Source organism: Podarcis pityusensis (assembly GCF_964106645.2).
Source record: "Podarcis pityusensis genome assembly, chromosome: 16".
NCBI classification, from domain to species: Eukaryota; Metazoa; Chordata; class Lepidosauria; order Squamata; family Lacertidae; genus Podarcis; species Podarcis pityusensis.
This window is the reverse complement of record NC_138041.1, coordinates 25937828-25955789: the sequence shown is the minus strand read 5'-3', so window position 1 is coordinate 25955789 and position 17962 is coordinate 25937828. Positions and strand designations below refer to the sequence as shown.

General features: G+C 45.5%; 1 protein-coding gene across 2 annotated transcripts in view; it reads right to left on the bottom strand.

The window, feature by feature from the left end:
• The window catches only part of CABP1 (calcium binding protein 1), a 73001-nt gene that overhangs the window by 44046 nt on the left and 10993 nt on the right, over positions 1-17962 (bottom strand). The window contains exon 2 of one of the 2 annotated variants that reach the window (XM_080986413.1): positions 762-886. In XM_080986413.1, coding sequence (XP_080842539.1) covers positions 762-806 — 45 coding nt within the window. In that variant the 5' untranslated portion in view covers positions 807-886. Of the gene's footprint in view, positions 1-761; positions 887-17962 lie in introns of those variants that run through there. The other variant, XM_080986411.1, reaches the window with a different exon arrangement.

Genomic DNA, 17962 nt, shown 5'->3' with positions numbered 1-17962 from the left:
TTAAAAAGCAGAAATTAGAAACTGAGAGACACTGAAATTGACAGATTCACCCATCCTGAATCTTTGCTTTCACTGTAGGCAGCAGAATGATTTGGGATGGCCCTGGTGCTGTGTGTTGTACTCCCAACATACAACACTTGCTAGCTATGTCATTGTACTTTTATGAAGAACCCTAAACATCACCTCCACAAAAGGCAGTTTTTTAAGGCTGCTTGGCAGTGCCTCTCACTTGGGGTGGCCTGGCCAGTACTGGTTAGTTTTTTGTTTGATTGTTTCCATTAAGTGCTGTGTGTTCTCATTTTACATTTTTATGTTGTGAATTAGCCAGTGATCTTCAGCTGAAGGGCGGTATACAAATTTAATAAATAAATAAATACCATAAAAAGATTTTAGGGTAAAGCTGCCCTGGATGCTTGAAGGGTGTCCCTCAAATCTTAGTGTGACTGCTCATACGGTGATGCACATAAAGTCTGAAACATTTTCTAGGCCTTGTTTTGTTCCTGCATTGGTGGAGCATGAGGACAGATACTATTTTATATCAGGCCTACTTTTCTCATCTGAATGATGGAATGATCGCAGAAGCTGCACTCACAGAAATTCTCCCTTCTAAATGCAGAGGAGCCCTATTAGGAAGGAACGCTTTTACTTTAGCAACAACAGAAACAGGATTCTGTGCCTGTGAAAAGCTGGACACTGCAACCTGTTATCAACTGATGTGCAAGATGAGCAGGTTTGTATTAATAATACAGTGTGCACCTTACCTGACCGTTTTTGCCACAGTGTTTCATCATGGAACTCTTTGTCATCTAAGTGCTAGAAACCTGTTCTCCTTAAATAAATGGAAGTAGAGTTGCAAGGAAATGACAGCCAGTGTCCAGTGCTGCATCTGTGAAGCCACAAAGTACACATTCAGTACTGGACCTATTAATATTTGGCAGGGGGGAAGAAGGGCTGTCAAATATGAATTCAGCTGGGCAAGCTTTGCCATGGATGTAGCCTTGTACTAGGTTGGATTTGCTCATCTAGTTCAGTATGTATATATTTATTTTTCATTTCTGGCAGATGCTCTCTGAAGCAAATTCTGAGGTCTTTCTTAACTTCCCTTCCCACTCCGCCTGAAATCCTTTTCATTGGAGATGCCCAGGATTGAACCCCAAACCTTCTGCATTCACAGGAATGCTCTCCCACTGAACGATAATGAGGGGCAGGGAGGAGGCTGCAATGCAGCCCATTTACAGCTGGAGAGTTATTTGCTGCTGCCCAGCACACCAGGCTTCGCTTCACAGGAGAATAATCCCAACAGCAAAGAAGACTTGGGGGCTTTTGTGTGTGTGCTGGCTTTAATCCCCGCACAAATTGTGATTTACACTGGTAGAGTGCCTGAGAGCAGCCAAGGGCTCACTGTACCCAGCCAGTGGGGAAGGTTGGCTGGAGACATTGTGAGGATCAGAGCTTAGGGCGGTCTACCTGAACCAATGGATATGAGTTAGAAGAAAGGAGATTCTGACTAAACCTTAGGAAGAGCTTTTTGACAGCAATAGCTATTGAACAGTGGAATGAACTCCCTTGGAAGGTGGTTGATTCTCCTTCCCTCCCTGGAGATTTTTCCCTGCATTGCCATCTGCCAGGGATTTTTTAGCTGTGATTCCTGCATTGCAGGGGGTTGGACTACTAGAGGACCCTTCAGGTCCCTTCCAACTCTACAATTCTGATCTGGGGCAGATCTACCATGAAACTAATGAAGTTTAAGCTTCAGGGCCCCTAATCCTGGAGGGACCCCAGAAGAGACTTTAGTCCACATTGCTTTCTTAAAAATTGCTTTTAAAAAGGCATCATGCATGTATATTTTCCTAAAGGCATAGGATTGCTGGTTGGGAAAGGGCCCCCACATCAGTTCAAGTTTCAGAGCTCCCCAAAATATAGGTCTGCCACTGATGCTGCCAGATACCTTTCAGATACCCTTTGAGGGGGTCGCATAGCCACCGCGTCCCCCCCAGAACCCCTCAAGCAGCTGCATTTACCATGGAGCCTCCGCGAAGCACACCCGTCTCGGGAGACGATGAAACTGGACTCCCCACAACATACTTTTAATTACATGGCTTCCCCCAAAGAATCCTAGGAACTGTAGTTTACCTTTCATGGAGCTACTGTTCCCAGCACCTTTAATAAACCACAGTTCACAGGATCATTTTGGAAGAAGCCATGTGGTTTAAAAGAAGGGATATCCTCTTGGTCTATGGCCAAGAGCCAATGATAGCATGGATTTAGTAAGGCCTGTTATGCATTACAGAAAAAAAGAGACCAGTTTGCATAAAAAAGTCCCCTTGGTGGTTTATATCTATAGATGCACATTGAGAAATAAAGGATTGTGTTGTGGGCTAGACCTACTCAGGTCTATTCATTCCAATGGGTCTACTCTGAGTACGACTAACATTTGGATACAACCCAGTTGCTCTAATTTAAATAGAAATATGACACATCTCAACATAGCGGGGAAGAAACCAGGTGAGTGACTTGTGTGCCTGCTTAGCCTGATGACCAGGCACTGCTCTGCTGTCTCAGAGGTAAGCAACATGGTGCCCTCCTGATGCTGTTGGATTACAACTCCCGTTGTCTCAGTCTGCGAGCATTGCTGGCTGAGGCTGATGGGAGATGAAGTCTAGCAACTCGCTCCTACAGGAGGCAGTGACAGGCACCAACTAGCCACAATGGCTGTGCTCTGCCTCTACCATCGGAGGCAGTAAATGCTTCTGAATACCAGTTGCTGGAAACGACAGGAAGAGGAAAAGCTCTTGTGTTTGGGTCATGCTTGCAAGCATCTGGGTAGCTACTGTGAGAACAGGATGCTGGACTAGATGGGCTCTCTTGGCCTGATCCAGCAGGCTCTTCTGATTTTCTTAACATCTGGAGGGCAATATGTTAGCTGCCCCCGGGCTGTATTTTTTAAATAAAACATTTTATTGCTTTCCAACAAAATACAAACAAAACATTAAGTTTCCCCCAGTTCTACCCATCTCCCCCTCCCCAGAGCAGAATATTAAGATTTTGCCTTAAGCCTGTGGTGCCAGTCATCAGAGTATTCATTTGAATATTTTATAAGGGGTACCATATTCCGAAAAAATCATCCCCCCATTGCTGTGGATGGGCTCCAGTTCACAAAACTCCACATTTCATTGGGCTCTGATTCCGCTGCATGGACTGATGGTCCCTCCATGCTTAGTCACAGCCAGAGGAACCCTTGGGGATGGCATGCAAAACCACTAGGCAGCATGGAAACTGGGGCAATCTTCTGTTCCTCAATGAGCTACGGTTGCATTTGCAATGCAAAGGAGATGGCCAAAACCAGACTCTGCATCAGAGGAAGGGATTTGGCCTTTAAATACAAATTGAAACAGGCTCAAGCACTTAACACTTGCACACTTTTCATGGCTTTATGCGAAAGAGCAAGCCAGGACACACAAACTCAAAAACCGTTCCTGGGCACTTCAGATCTGACAAGCTGAGTGTGCATAAGGAGGTTATATAAGACACCCCTTTCCGGATATCACTGAAATCTAAGACAATTAAAACAGAATGTTAATAAATGTCTTACGCATGAGAGGGAGAGAAATCCTTCCAGCTATTAAATGGATTAAACTTTGGCATCAGTGGCAGGGTTTGAGGCTGAGTGTCAGAATTGTTTTCCTGTTTCTGAGCAAAAGCAGGAATACAGACACAGCCCATATTATCTGACTAAAGATGAGGTATGTGATCCTGGGACAAGCCCCGAGAGTGTGAGGAACCCAACATGTTTTTAAGGGTGCTTGTGACATCATAGATGCCCCCCCCCCCAGGACAGGAACATAAGGAAAGCCCTGCTAGGTCAGACCAAGAGTTCATCTGAGGACTCATCAATCAGTTTTTTTGTGCATTGATGTTTGTTCTGTTTCAGCAGTAAATTGTGGGTTTTCCAAGGGAAAGTGGCAGAACAAAAGAAAAACCTCTCGGACCCACACCTAGAAATCAAGAGAAGTGTGGATGAGCCCTAAGTCAGCACTTCTTAGCAGTGGAGGTAACAATTTGGGAAAACTTGCAAGCAGAGCATCTGTGTCTTTGTTCATCCACAATAGTGAGACCCCCCCAGCAGGGGCATACCTAGGGATTGTCCAGGTTGGCCCTCACCAAGAGCATAGGCCCAGGGGGTGGGTGCCACAAAAATTGTGTCTTTCCACTCTGGCTTAGAGTGGCTAGAAGCCAACCTGCATGCTCCCTGGGTTGCACTTCTGGGCAGCTGGGCAAGACACAAGCTCCTATAGTTGCCTCAGTGGAAGAATCTGATTGCTGGCATGATTGATGCGGTGGAGGGCAGCAGCACCAGAAGAGAAGCTCAGGAACTCAGGCTAGGTGCTCCCCTAAGAAAAGGTCAAGAAGTTCCTGCACCTCTTTTTCTAGAAAAAGTGGGGCTTGGAGGTAGCATGAGAGTTGATGGAAGAAGAAAAGGGAAGGGAGGGAGGAAGGAGGCAGAAGGGAAAACAGCCAGTGGAGCAGAGCTTTCCAAACTGTTCTTGTTAGTAACACACTTTTTAGACATGCATCATTTCACGACACAGTAATTCAGTTTTACTAGCAAACCGGAGGTTAAATTAACCCCTTTCCAGCCCCGGGAGGAGTGCAGGGAGCGTTTGCACAACACACCTACATACTGCAGCCGACACACTAACATGTCACGACACACAGTTCAGAAAATTCTGCAGTGGAGGGAGGGAAGGAGGAAGGCTAAAGAGCAGAAAGATGCACCAATGGAGAAGGAGGAGGGGAGGCAGAACAAAGCAGACCCAACCCTGATGGCTGCGAAGAAAGTCACTGGCAGAGTGCGAAAGGAAACAAATAGCAAACTTTTTTATTTTCTGGTCCATGGTCTCTCCTGGCTTCGGAGGTGCTGACACAGTTCTTTGCTAAGGGCGCAAGGGAGCCTAGGTGCACATCTGCTTCCCAGATCCACTCCTCTGAACCTGAAGGCTCCATTGGGATCTAATGACAAAGAGCTGTTCCTGGACAAATTCTCCCCAGCCTGGTACTCTCTAGATGTGTTGAACCACAACTCTCATTAACCCCAGTTAGCAGGCTAGAGCTAGTGGGAATTGTAGTCCAACATATCTGGAGGGCACCAGATTGGTAAAGAAGGCTGTGCTAGCATGCCCCACAAATGTGGCTAATCAACCTTTAAAGAGAGTCACCATACATGACTGCTGGCAGGCACACTCACCTAGGTCCAGGCCTAGCTCAGCTGGTGCAGGCTGCTCCATTAGGGTTAAAGAAGCACTGCTCCACACCAGCCTCAGACTGCCCTCAACTAGCCTAGACCTGCCTGCCTTCTAACAACCAGTCCAAGGGGATACAGCTTCCTTCTTTTTATCAGTGTTGCCCTTGTTGAACTCAGTAGGGAGGAGGGCTAGGATGGGGCAACACCAGAATTAGTTGTCTCTGCCTGCCACCTGTTATGGCCCTGCCTACTGTCGATCTCCCTGCCTTCCTCACCACCAAACCCTATAAGCACCAGCCACCAATGCTCAGGGCATTGATATATATGGCTTCCTAGCCATTTTCTGGGGCAAACCATCCAAAGTGCAACACCTGACATGCAGAGAGCAGCACAAGTAGCCCCTGTGTTCAAAATGAGAACAAAATATAAGCTTGCTGGATCAGGCCAGTGGCCCATCTAGTCCAGTGGTCAACCAGATGCCTGTGGGAAACTGGCAAGCAGAATTTGTGCACAGCAAACCCCCCCCCCCAGCCCTGTGGCTTCCACTTCCATCAACTGGTTTTCAGAGCCATTTGCTGGCTCTGAGAGCAAAGGCAGAACATAGTCACTGTGGCTACTAGCTGTTGATAGCCTCCTCTTCCATGAATTAGTCTGATCCTCTTTTAAAGCTGTCCAAGCTGATGGAGAGATCCTGAGAAGTCCTGGGACCCCAAGGCAGGAGTAAGAAAGGGGGACTGTCATCAAGAAGGAGCTCTGGAGACAAGCCACAGAGTGCAATTCCCTTGGAGAGGGGAGATTATCAGAGAATGTCATGCAAACAAGACCTCCCTCCTCCCAGCTGCCTGACCCTTGCATGCATGCACACACGCGCACACACGGCTTTTGCAAAGCCATGGAACGGAAATAATTTAGGTTGAATCCATCAAGCATTAAAATCCTTTAGCTGAGAGATTCAAGTGAAAAAATGAGCTGTAGACAGGAATTAGAAGTTCTCTGCCTGGGCTGTCAAAAGGGATTTCCCCCCAGTGACAGAGAAAAAAAGGAGCAAGGCTGGAATGGCAGGGAGCAAATCCTTCCTGAGTCTCTGATAGGGTTCAGAAGCTCCTTCAGGCTCCAGGTTATGGTGGTGGCCCTGACTGGGGATTCAATCCTCAGCCAAATTGTGCAGGTCGCTCAACACAAGAGTCTTGTTTGCTCAACGCAGAGGAACGGTTGGCATGAACCTCAATGCATCCACAAGTGGAATGGACAAATCTGTCCATTCTCTCTCACTTAATGCATTTGAAAGTTGTTTTCATGGGTAAATGTAGTTTTATCTCCATTTGCCCCAGACATCTGCAGTCTGGTATGCATCATTATTTTTGGGGGTTGCAGAACCGCAATGAGAAGTACATTTTGGTTCTTGTATTGGTTTAAGAAGTGCTAATTGGGTAGGCTGCAAATCCTCCCCCCACCTCTAGACCCCCAAAGAGAGGAATGAAAAAGCAAACGTAGTGATGGCAACCAACATGACTGGCTTTAAAAGAGGATTAGACAAACTCATGGAGGAGGAGGAGGTTATCAATGGCTAGGTTCTACTTCCACCATCAGTGAAGACCTCTGAATTCCAGATTCTGGGAATCACAGGGAGAGAGAATGCTGCTATTGCACTCAGGTCCTGCTTATGGGCTTCACATTGAGGCATTTTCTGAAGGCAACTTCAGGCATTTTCTGAGGACGTCGTATCATGAGGCAAAGTGAGACAGTGGAGTTTGGGCAGCTGAGTGGGGCAAATAGACAAGACACCATCTTTGGGGATTTTTTCCCTGCAACTGACTACCAAAGAGGAATGAAAGGAGCATCATAGTGATATCACAGGAGGCTGCCTTACACAAAATCAGAGCATGCTTCAACTAGCTCAGGGTGCTCCCAGGCTGCCACCATACTGGACATACTGGACAAATCAGTTTGTTGGGAGCCCTTGCACAACAAACTTGCTTTCTTAGTAAAAACGTCCCTTTTTGTGCCAAAGAGAGTGATGAGAAAATACCCTGGAAAGTATGAAGTAACACTTGTTTTGATGCAATCACACACCTTACATGTAAACCACATAGCTCCCCCCACCAAAGAATCATGGGAACTGTAGTTTTTCAAGGGTGCTGCTAATTGCTACTCCAGGAAGAGTAAACTACAGTTCCCAATATTATTTTAGGGAAGCCTTGTGCATAAAATCTAGGGTGTGGATGTGACCCCCTAATCCCTCTGCAAACAAATCAGAATGAATGCTCATTATGTAGTCAGGCTAGCCTATTTTACCTGCAAACCAATCAGGATGAGTGCCCAATAAACAAGCCTGGAAGTGCTCTTAGAGTTGCAGGTGTGAAGAGTGAATAGAAAACCGATCAGGATCTCCTCCTGTATTCCTTCAGTAGGCAATATATTCCTATGAACATTACATAGCACTCAGGTAAGTTAGGGAGCTGCCTGTGTGCCAAGATTTCTGGGGCCTGCCTCTGCTGTCTGGAAAATACCCTGCAGACAAGCACTGCCTGTACATTTAGAGGTGGTACCCTGGGGCATCATGATGACAGCTTGTGGGTGAAACCCAGAATTCCAGGGGACTGGACTGAGAAGAGTTTTCCTGGCCTCATCTCCACTTGCCACCTGGCACACTGATGCAATTCAAAGAGGAGGTGAAGAAGCAAGGGATAACATAAATGGAATTGTGACAATCACATCGCAGGCAACTCTTGATCAGCTGCTATCATCCTGCTCATTAGCATAGGATAAGATAGGAGGGAGGAAAGATTATAATTTGCTCAGGGCATCTAAAAAAGAAAATAAAAACCTTTAGTGGGTCCTGCTTGGATGAGTCATCCAGCTGACTGGCAAGATGTTCCCAAGTAACAAAAGGGAGCCCTCCTTCACACAATGCTTAATTAATTTAAGGAATCTGCTGTCATAAAGTGTGCTGATGGCCAGATGCTGAGATAGCCTCCTCCTGTTCTTGCTTCTGAATCTAGGAGGCATTAGAGAAGAAGGATGGAGGGGACAAGGGAGCAGATTGCCCAGAGGAACACAAGCACTGTGAGATCATAGCTAAATAGTTGCTTCCTCAAGTAGACAATCATTTTATGCGCAAAGGATTCAAGGACAGAAGTTCCTGTTACAAGAATACATGCAGATGCCTTGCTCTTTTGTTTGATCTTTGATTGAAAACAAACTAACATTACTTAGCATTTGTACAGGGCTTTCAAGTGTTCAAAGGACTTCACATGTGTTATCTGGTTGTGCTCCTTTACAAGAGGGGTGGCCCTCAAAGAATTATTTGGACTTCAACTCCCATCAGCCCCAGCCAGCACAGTCAATGGTCAGGGATGATGGGAGTTGTAGTGTAGCAACATATGGAGGCCCAAAGGCTAGTCAAGTCCCAGTAAATTAAGCCAGAATTATTATTCCTCATATTGCCAGGGTGGAATGGGTGGGAACTGACACTGAGTTGGCTGTATGTTTGCCCTTCCAGTATGGCGAAGGGGCTGAATATTCCACCTTCTTATTATTTTTTGCTGCAAAACAAATCTTCTGGAGTTGAAGACACCCCTTTGTCTTCTTTTTTATAATTTAGTTTTCAAATATACCCCCCAATAATAGCCAAATTATAACAATAACAACACTGGGCAACAATTTTTTACTTTTTGAATGTTGTCTAGATTTCTACAACTGATTTAGGGTATTTTTGCACTGCTGAATCAGGAAATGGCATCCGTTTCTCTCCATCAGGTCAGGTTTACTGTAAACTGAATGGTGGGCATTGATAAAGGTAAGTACACGTAAATTGCATGTTGCTTCACCATTTTTCAAACTTCAGGGCTTGAACTTCCGTTTCTTGGAACTCCAGGAATGCTCAGTGGCAGGGAGGTCTCTCTTCAGAGTCCAACAGTAGTCAGCCATCATGACTGTGTCCCAGCAACCCTGATACCTGGTCTCCATCTCTTTCATGTCCTGATGGAATCTCCCCCCCCGCTCGTCACTCATTGAACCCAGGTTCTCAGGAAACCGGTCCATATGTGAAAATAGGTAGTGCATCTTGATGCTCATGTTGCAGCCCAAGTTTCTGAAAGCAGTCAGCTTGTTGTTGACAAGTTCTGCATAGTTTCTGGCCTTATTGTTGCCAAGAAAGTTCTTCACTACCAGAACAAATGCCTTCCACGCTTCCAGTTCCACTTCGTTCATTGAGTTTCCGAACTCTGGATCTCTGATGAGCTGACGGATCTGAGGACCGTCAAAGATGCCAGCTTTCAACTTCTCCATGGTCAATCCTGGAAAAGCCTGGCACAAGTAAGTGAAGCAGTCACCATCCTTGTCCAGAGCCTTGGTGTACTGCTTGATTAAGCCGAGCTTGATGTGCAGCGGTGGGAAGAGTATTCTGTCTCTGTCCACCAGAGGGTCGTTGATGACGTTCCTTTTTCTGCAAGGCACCAATTCCTCCCGCGCAGGCCAGTCCTTCTTCGTGTAATGCTGAGCACGGTCCCTACTATCCCACATGCACAGAAAACATGGGTACTTGTGAAGCCAGACTGTTGTCCCAACAAAAAGTTCACCATCTTCAGGTCAACACAAATAAACCACTTATGCTGATCATAACCAATTTTCTCCAGCACATACTTTACTGCTTCATAGTTCTCCTTCAGTGTACTCGAGTGAGCCAGGGGTATAGAGGCAAACTGGTTGCAGTTGTGTAGCAGAACACATTTCAGTGATCATTTGCTGCTGTCAATGAACAGTCTCCAATCTTTGGGTTCATACTGTGGCACTCCAAGCTTGAGCAGAAGCTGCGCAATATCTGCACAGTACACCAAGTACTTCTCTCCCGAGAAAAAACGGAGGTACTCTTGATGCCTGTTGCGGAAGAAGCTGATGCGAGCACTGTCAGAGAGGAGGTTTTTTTCCTTCAATCTGGATGCCATAAGTTGGCGCATACACGGGTGGAGTTTCCTATACACTTTGTGGGGCGGCTGCCCCATTAACTTAGTTTTGATCCCCCAACTTTATGCTTTGCAGCACCAATTTATGGAAGATTTCGATGTTTTATGACTTCAAACTGATCCCTTTTCGACATAATCACCCAGACCTATCAGACCTGAATACTTCTTGTCATTAAAATAATCATTTCCAATCAAAACAATTATTCGACATGGCATTTTACCCCCACCAACTTCTTCTAAAATGCTCCACACAAGCGTACATGTGAACAAAAATGTAAAAAAAGGACATGTGGCCATAACTCAAAAACTTGACCTGATTGAGCAAAACCAATGTGATTTTTGGATTCAGCGCATCAGATTTGTCCTAAATCAACTGAAAAAACGCAGACAACAAATTTGTTGTTGACCAGTGCAATTAATTCCCAAATTATACAATTATCAAAGTGCCAGTCAACTTCCAATTAATGCATTTTCGTTAAAGTGGCTCCCCACATGATGGTTTGGGTGCATTTCTGATCTTATATCACTGTGTTCCATCATCTTAATTAATGTCAGTTACATATCAGTTATAATAATAATCCCGTAGTCAACAGCTACATAATTAATGATTTCCATTAGTGATGTTACAATATATAAATTTATAAAACTTTAAGTGAGGAACTCAAACTATTATCTTTATTCTGCCCTGTATGTGAAAACTGTTATATCCATGGAGATTCCTACTGTCCATATATGGTGTTGTCTCTTTCACTTCCCAGCTGCTGTTTTCTCCCATCGTGGCTTGGGGCAGAAATGAATCTCAAAGTTTCTCAGAGGTCTTATCTCTCCGTCCCTTGCTTCGGTGTCTCAGAACAGGTGACAGTCTGCTAGAAACCATTCTGTCTCACTAGTAAAATATGTCACAGATCTTCCCTCAGCCTAGAAAAAGGTGGGCAGTTTTCGAACGCACTGAAGATTTAATACTCCTTTCCAGCTCCCAGAATCTCTGCAGCGTTCTTATCACAGCCCCAAAATTCTTTTCCTTCCAACAAGAGATTTATGGCCCAATTAAACTTTATCTTAGATTACATTCCGCCAATAGCACACACAACTCTCAATCTCTTTTTACTGGTCTGTTGCGAGTGAAGCCCATTTCTCCTGTCCCTGGAGGGAATTTGCAAGGATGATTTACCCTCTGTCATCCTTGTTTTTGTTCACCAACAATCCCCCGCTTTCGTGGGGGCTGCCTCCATTAAGGCAGGTGGGACCGGAAGCTGCCCTTCTTCTTCTTTTTAAGAATCAAACCTGAAAGGCCTGATTATAAATAGATTCTTCCTGCAGCTCCCAAATGAGCCGTTGAGATAGAATGAGTCAGTTTTGCCAACTCCGTGGCGCTCCCCAAACCACTGGGCCAAAAATATGGCTCTTCTCCCAATAGCAGTGGCCTGGCCCAACAAGGTGGGGGGGGGAGCTCCATTAATAAGACACCCTCTGTCCACAAATTCTTGGGGTGAAACCCAAAATGGATTCATGACATTGGTTGTAGAAGGTTTTAGGTCAGGGTACGGAACCTTTTTCAGCTTGAGGGCCACATTGCTTTCTGGGCAACCTTCTGGGGGCCACATGCCAGTGGTGGGCAGGGCCAGAGGCAAAAGTGGGTGGAGCAATGGATGCAATTCTTACCTTTTTACAGAATGAAAAATTCTAAAGACACTCTCACACACCTCTGTTCTTCATCCATGCAAGCAAGAGGCATTATCACATTTCACACAGTCCAAACTGGCAAAAACATTCCAGCTGCACAAAACGTTTTTGAGGCTTTTCAGGGCCTTCAAATAAAATTATCCTACTTGCTTCTTACTGAGAACATCAGTGTGATTGCAAGTAAACAGCTTATGAATTGCCTGCTGGAACTACCTCTCTCTGAATTGCCTTAGCTTCAGTTTCTCTTCCTGTGTGTAAGAAGGCTTTAATTATTTATTTCCTCCCATTTCTTTTCTTTTCTTTTTAAAGCACAATTTCAATATGAAAAGTGACTCTTTCATTAAAACCTCCTCACATGCAGGAACACAAACTGACATTGGGGACAATTCTGAGAGAGAGGCTGTTCCAGGGGGGCAAATAATCACTAACCCCCTAGCAGGGAGAAATAGGGAGAAATAAAACAGACCGAACCTGCAAACAACAAGCTTTTAATTAAAGTTGCCCTGGACCTTTGCTAAACAGGCTTTATCTATAAGTAAACGCTATAAGAGAATGTGGCCACAGGGAAAAGAATTGCTGCTGCTGCTGCTGCTGCTGCTGCTGCATTATGGCATGACATTAAACTTCTGTGTCTTTGGAATTTCTATTGCAATTCCATTCCCAGCTATTGTGGCAAAGCAATGCCCCAGTGCTAAAGTGTGTAAACAACTAAAGGGGTCTGAGGGAACCCAGATTACTGGAAGGGTTGCAGCTCAGGAGAAGAGCATCCACTTTGCACATATAAGGTCCCAGGTTCAATCCCTGGTAGCATCTTCAGATAGAACTGGGAATGTCCCCTGCCTTGGAGTCAGTGTAGAAAATACTCAGTTCCAAAGTGAGCTCTGGAGTGAGGTCCAATTGCCACCTATAGGAGGTTGCAAAGGACCTGGAATCTGTCTGAATTTGGGGGTTTGAGACTGACTCCCACATTTTTCAACCAAGGAATTGAGACCTAAACACAATTCACCCAGGCTTTGGAGTTGGCAGGATTTGATGGGAGTTTGTGCTTCCTGTGATTGGATCTCTTACTTTGCATGACAATCCCACCCCATTTTAAATGGAACTTCCAGTTTCCAGAGTGAATAGCATTCTGCTAGCATGCCTAGTCAGATGCAGTAAATCTTCTGAATACCAGTTGCTGGAAACCACAGGAAGGGAGGGAGTTCTTATGCTCAGGTCCCGTTTGCGGGTTTCCTGCAGGCATCTGGTTGGCCACTGTGAGAACAGGATACCAAACCAGATGGATCATTGGCCTGATTCAGCAGGCTCCTATTATGCTCTTATGTGTGAGCTGCCCCCTCCCTGACAAAGAGCAGCCAAGAGAAACTGAAGCTGGGGGTGGCAGTGGTGGTACTATTAATAAATGTTTGCAGTAATTTAATCATTTTGCTAAATTGCCCTCCTATTCCTGATGGCCCCCAGAGCCTCTATGCTGCTGCTGCCTGCTCCTCCTCCTCCTCCTCCCTAGCGGCCTCCTCATGCTCAGACATGTGAGGGAGAGCAAAATAGCAAGGAAATGCTCATCCCACTGGGCTGCTGCAAACTAGGAGGGAAATTAGTCTTGACAGGTGACTCCCTTCCCCCATATCTTCCATTTAGGAACAAGCCAGCGGCCCATTAATGCTACTTGCCACGGCTGTCATTCATTCAGAACGCTAGCAGGTCTTGCTCCTTTGCACCCAGTTGCTGACCCACAGGAAGGGATCGCCCTATCTTTCCAACATCTATGGGGAAAGGCCCATAGCTTGGTGGTGGAGCTTCTGCTTTACATGCAGAAGGTCCCGTGTTCAATCCCCAGCACCTTCAGGAATGCCTGGGAGCGACTCCAGGCTTGAAATCCTGGAGAGCCACTTCTGCTCTGTGTATAAGACAGCTTCCTATTTAAATCATCCCTTTATTCAGAAGCTTGAGTGCTAGAATCTTACTTTGTTTTTAAGGGAAGGACCATAGCTCAGAGGCTGAGCATCTGATCTGCATGCAGAAGGTCCCAGATTCAATCCCCAATAGTATCTTCAAGTAAGGCTGGGAATGCGCCTTGCCTGAAACCCTGGAGACATTCTGGTGCACAAAAACAGATTACATAAGAGATGCATGCAAACATTTACTTTAATGATGGATATGCTGAAAAGCACTGCAGATTGTGCATTTAATATTTTTTAAAGTGCATCTTTTATGTTAGGGGCATGGACAAGGTATGTACAATTTAAATGCAGAATATTTCTGCAACCTTTCAAAAAGTCTGAACTAAACAAGGAGCTACCATCGAGTGCTGGTGAGATTAAAATGGGAAGCAATCAGGCCTTTCCTACTGAAACCCAGGTTGGGCTGGGAGTGTCCTGAAACCCTGCTGCCAGGCATTGTTTGAGAATACTGAGCTACAGTGGTCTTAGATGGCATTTGGGCATGTAAGTGGTACATAAACAAACAAACAAACAAACAAACAAACAAACTAACTAACTAACTAACTGTAAAGGTCTTCAAAAGTAAGCACCGATAGTTTAAAATGTGCTTGGAAACTGACCAGGAGTCACCAATGGAGCTCTGTAAGTGGCATGGTGGTCCCAAAGACCTGTCCCAGTTCAGCAATTGTGACAGTTTCTGGGCAATCATCAAGGACAGCCATTACAGCAATCTAGCCTGGACGGGTTGCCATATGACAGGCGACTCTGATTACCTCTGTCTGTCCAAAAAAGGGTTTCAGCTGGCAATGGTATGAAATGGCAGCACATACACAATGCTGAAATCCTTTCAGCCACTGCACCAGCAACTGTAATATTTTTGTTGGTGGTGGCGGGGTTTAAAAGACAGCTGCTCTGGTCAGAGGCACACTGTATCATAACAGTGTGGTGCTACATTATTACATTGGCCACCACACCAAAAGGCAATGCAGCGGAATGTGGTAACAGGAATTGGTGGCGGCACACCACTCTCTAACTGAGCCTTTGCCAACCTGGTGCCCTCCAGATGTGTTGGACAGATGTATAGCTCCTACCAGACCAGTGTTATTTCTACTCCAGCATGACCATGCTGGTGGGAGCATTAGGCTGTATACAGACTCACATTAAGGCTGCATCTAGTGCACTCCCACCGTTGGTTTGGGAAATGGTATAGACACCACATTAGCAACAATATAGATCCAGCTTGCCATTTCTTATGGAATACTATGTTTTGATGCATTTCCCCAGCAAATGAGCAGCAAAGGAGCAGCCTAGCTGTGGTTTAAGTCGGTAAAGTGTACATAGCTACTGTCCATCAACATCTGGAGGTCACCCTGGTGGCTACCCCTGCTCTATAGCCAAATTGGCACAAGTCTGTCTGTGCACCACCACCATGCAGGCTCCTTCCTACCGGCCTCCCTGCTGGGAATTTTGATGTGCCCTTTGTTGTATTATCCAAGCATCAAATGCAAATTCAGCCATGGTGGCATTTAGCTTAATCCTTCATCTGCTTCTTCTCTGTCCCTCCCTGGACAGCATTTTCTTTCATCTTAGCTGTGCAGGGACTTGAATTGAGGTTTCTTTTTTTTTAATAAAAAAAAGGCAAGGGGGGAAAAGCAAGTGCACAGCTTATATAATGTCCCTTCCTTATTGCTTATTAATGATTTTGGGAAACAAATCTGCTTTGCATTGTGGGAATTATGCAAAAGCAAGGCTGAAAGGCACTCTTGCCGTTACTTATGCAGGAACCTTAGTGCGCCAGGAAGAGGAGGAGGATTAGTGTGTCCTGAGAGGCGCAGAAGCTTCTGACAGGGCGGCCTTACATCCTTGAGCTGACTAGAAGACATGACAGACAAGGTGTCCCATTTTGGGGTAATTAGGCACAAGTGCTTTTCTGGAGACCAAAGGCTCAAGGCAAAATTACTTCAGCTACTTAGAAAGTTTGATAATCCTCTCTCCCCCCAGATGAAAAACCGTGAAGAGGTTGATTGCTATTAAGAAGAGAAGCTTATGAGTCATAGGAAAGAGCACATCAGACTGGATTTGGGAAGTAATGGTATTATAACATCATCAGCCAGGGGAAAGAGTGCAAGTTGTTACTAGATATCCAGAGCAATGCTTATTCCAACATTTATATCTGGGCCTGGGGTGGGGAACCTTAGGCCCATGGACCTAATGTGCCCCTCCAGGCCTTTCTATCTGACCCTTGAAGTGTCCCCAAGCAACACTTCTCACTGGCCCTGCTCTGGCATTCTCAAGTGTTTTTGTCATTGGAGTGCATCCTTGAACTCTGATATGCCTCCTGCTTGTCTGGATGGAAGATGGAGAGATGAGGGTGGGAGGTATAGAAAACTGACTTTATTGGGAACATATCAGGGACGCGGGTGGCCAGAGACAAGGGTGGCACTGTGGTCTAAACCACTGAGCCTCTTGGGCCTGCCAATCAGAAGGTCGGTGGTTCGAATCCCCGTGACGAGGTGAGCTCCCGTTGCTCCTGCCAACCTAGCAGTTCAAAAGCACACCAAAAAGTGCAAGTAGATAAATAGGTACCGCTCTGGCGGGACCGCTCCAGCGGGAAGGTAAACAGTGTTTCCGTGCACTGCTCTGGTTTCGGTGTTCCATTGCGCCAGAAGCAGCTTAGTCATGCTGACCACATGACCTGGAAAAACTGTCGGTGGACAAGCACCAGCTCCCTTGGCCTGTAAAGTGAGATGAGCGCCGCATCCCAGAGTCATCTGCAACTGGACTTAACTGTCAGGGGTCCTTTACTTTTACCTATCTGTACAGAAGGTAATAATCACATCCCTTGCCCCTCCCACTTTTGCTTCTGGTCACACCTACCTCTGGCATACGACCCCTGCAAGGCTGCATATAAGAGAGATTCCCTGCCTCTGCTAGATATTCACATTTATCTTTACCTTTACCTTATTTACTTCCAAAATGGCCAACTTTACCAAATGGGGGGGAATGGAGAGAGCACCAGGATGCTGCAAGGACTCTGGTGTGACTCCCTTTGCTCTTCTATGCAACCCATCTAGATGGAGGCCATATCCTGCCCCACATCAGAGGCAGGAGGGCAATAGCATCCCAGAAATGATAGTGTGCTATGGGAGCAGTCTATGTTGGCTTGGGCTGATGGGAATTATAGTTAGGGATGGGTGAAATTGTCAGTTTCACTCCAATATCTCATTTTCAAGTTTAGTTTTTAACATTTCTATATCAGTTTGCAATTATTATTTTTAAAAAGTCTTCACAATGATTCAACAGCATTTTAGTGCAAGTTTCTCCTAATACACACATTTTTGTGTGTTCTATTTTCACCAATACATTTTTTATTTTTATTCTTATCACCCACCATTCACCCGAAGGTCCCAAGGCAGGCTGCAACATTAAAACACAATATTAATAACAGTTTAAAGCAACTTACGTGTCCTTTCTTATAAGTCTACAACCTATATGCTCTCTCTTGCACACTTCCTCTCTGATATATGCATTTTTGTATACATTAATCGAATCACAGAATCAAGGAATTGTAGAGCTGGAAGAATCCAAAGGGCCACCTAGTCAAGTCCCCTGCAATGCAGGAATCACAGCAGGAATTGCAGGTGTAGGAATTTGGTTGGAGAACTGCCTCTCAAAATTCGGAGAAATGTGGATTTAAGTGTAAATTTGATAGAGTCACATCTAAATGTGAATTGAGCCAAGGTGTTCTCCCCATCCTTAGTTCCGGTCTAAAACCTCTGAAAGGCACTCGGTTTGGGAGTGCTGGGACATACAACTGATTTAAAGTGAACAAAGAAAATGATTCTTTGGCTTCTCTAATGCCAGAATGACATCTCTGGTTATCAGCACATGATGGGCAGGGGGGGGAAATACAGCAGGAAACGGGGATGTTTTGAGGCGGATAGAAGGTAAACCCAGACAGTACAGATAGTGTCGGAAGCAGAAGACAGAACTTGTGCTTCAGGCAACCTAGAAGATGTTGGAGAACGCAGGGCCCAAATCATCTCCCATTAAAATAGCTGGGTTCATTCCAAGAAGGAACGCAGTGCTCGCTTCTAGGGCATCCCCATTGGTTGGGTATCAGGAGTTCATGC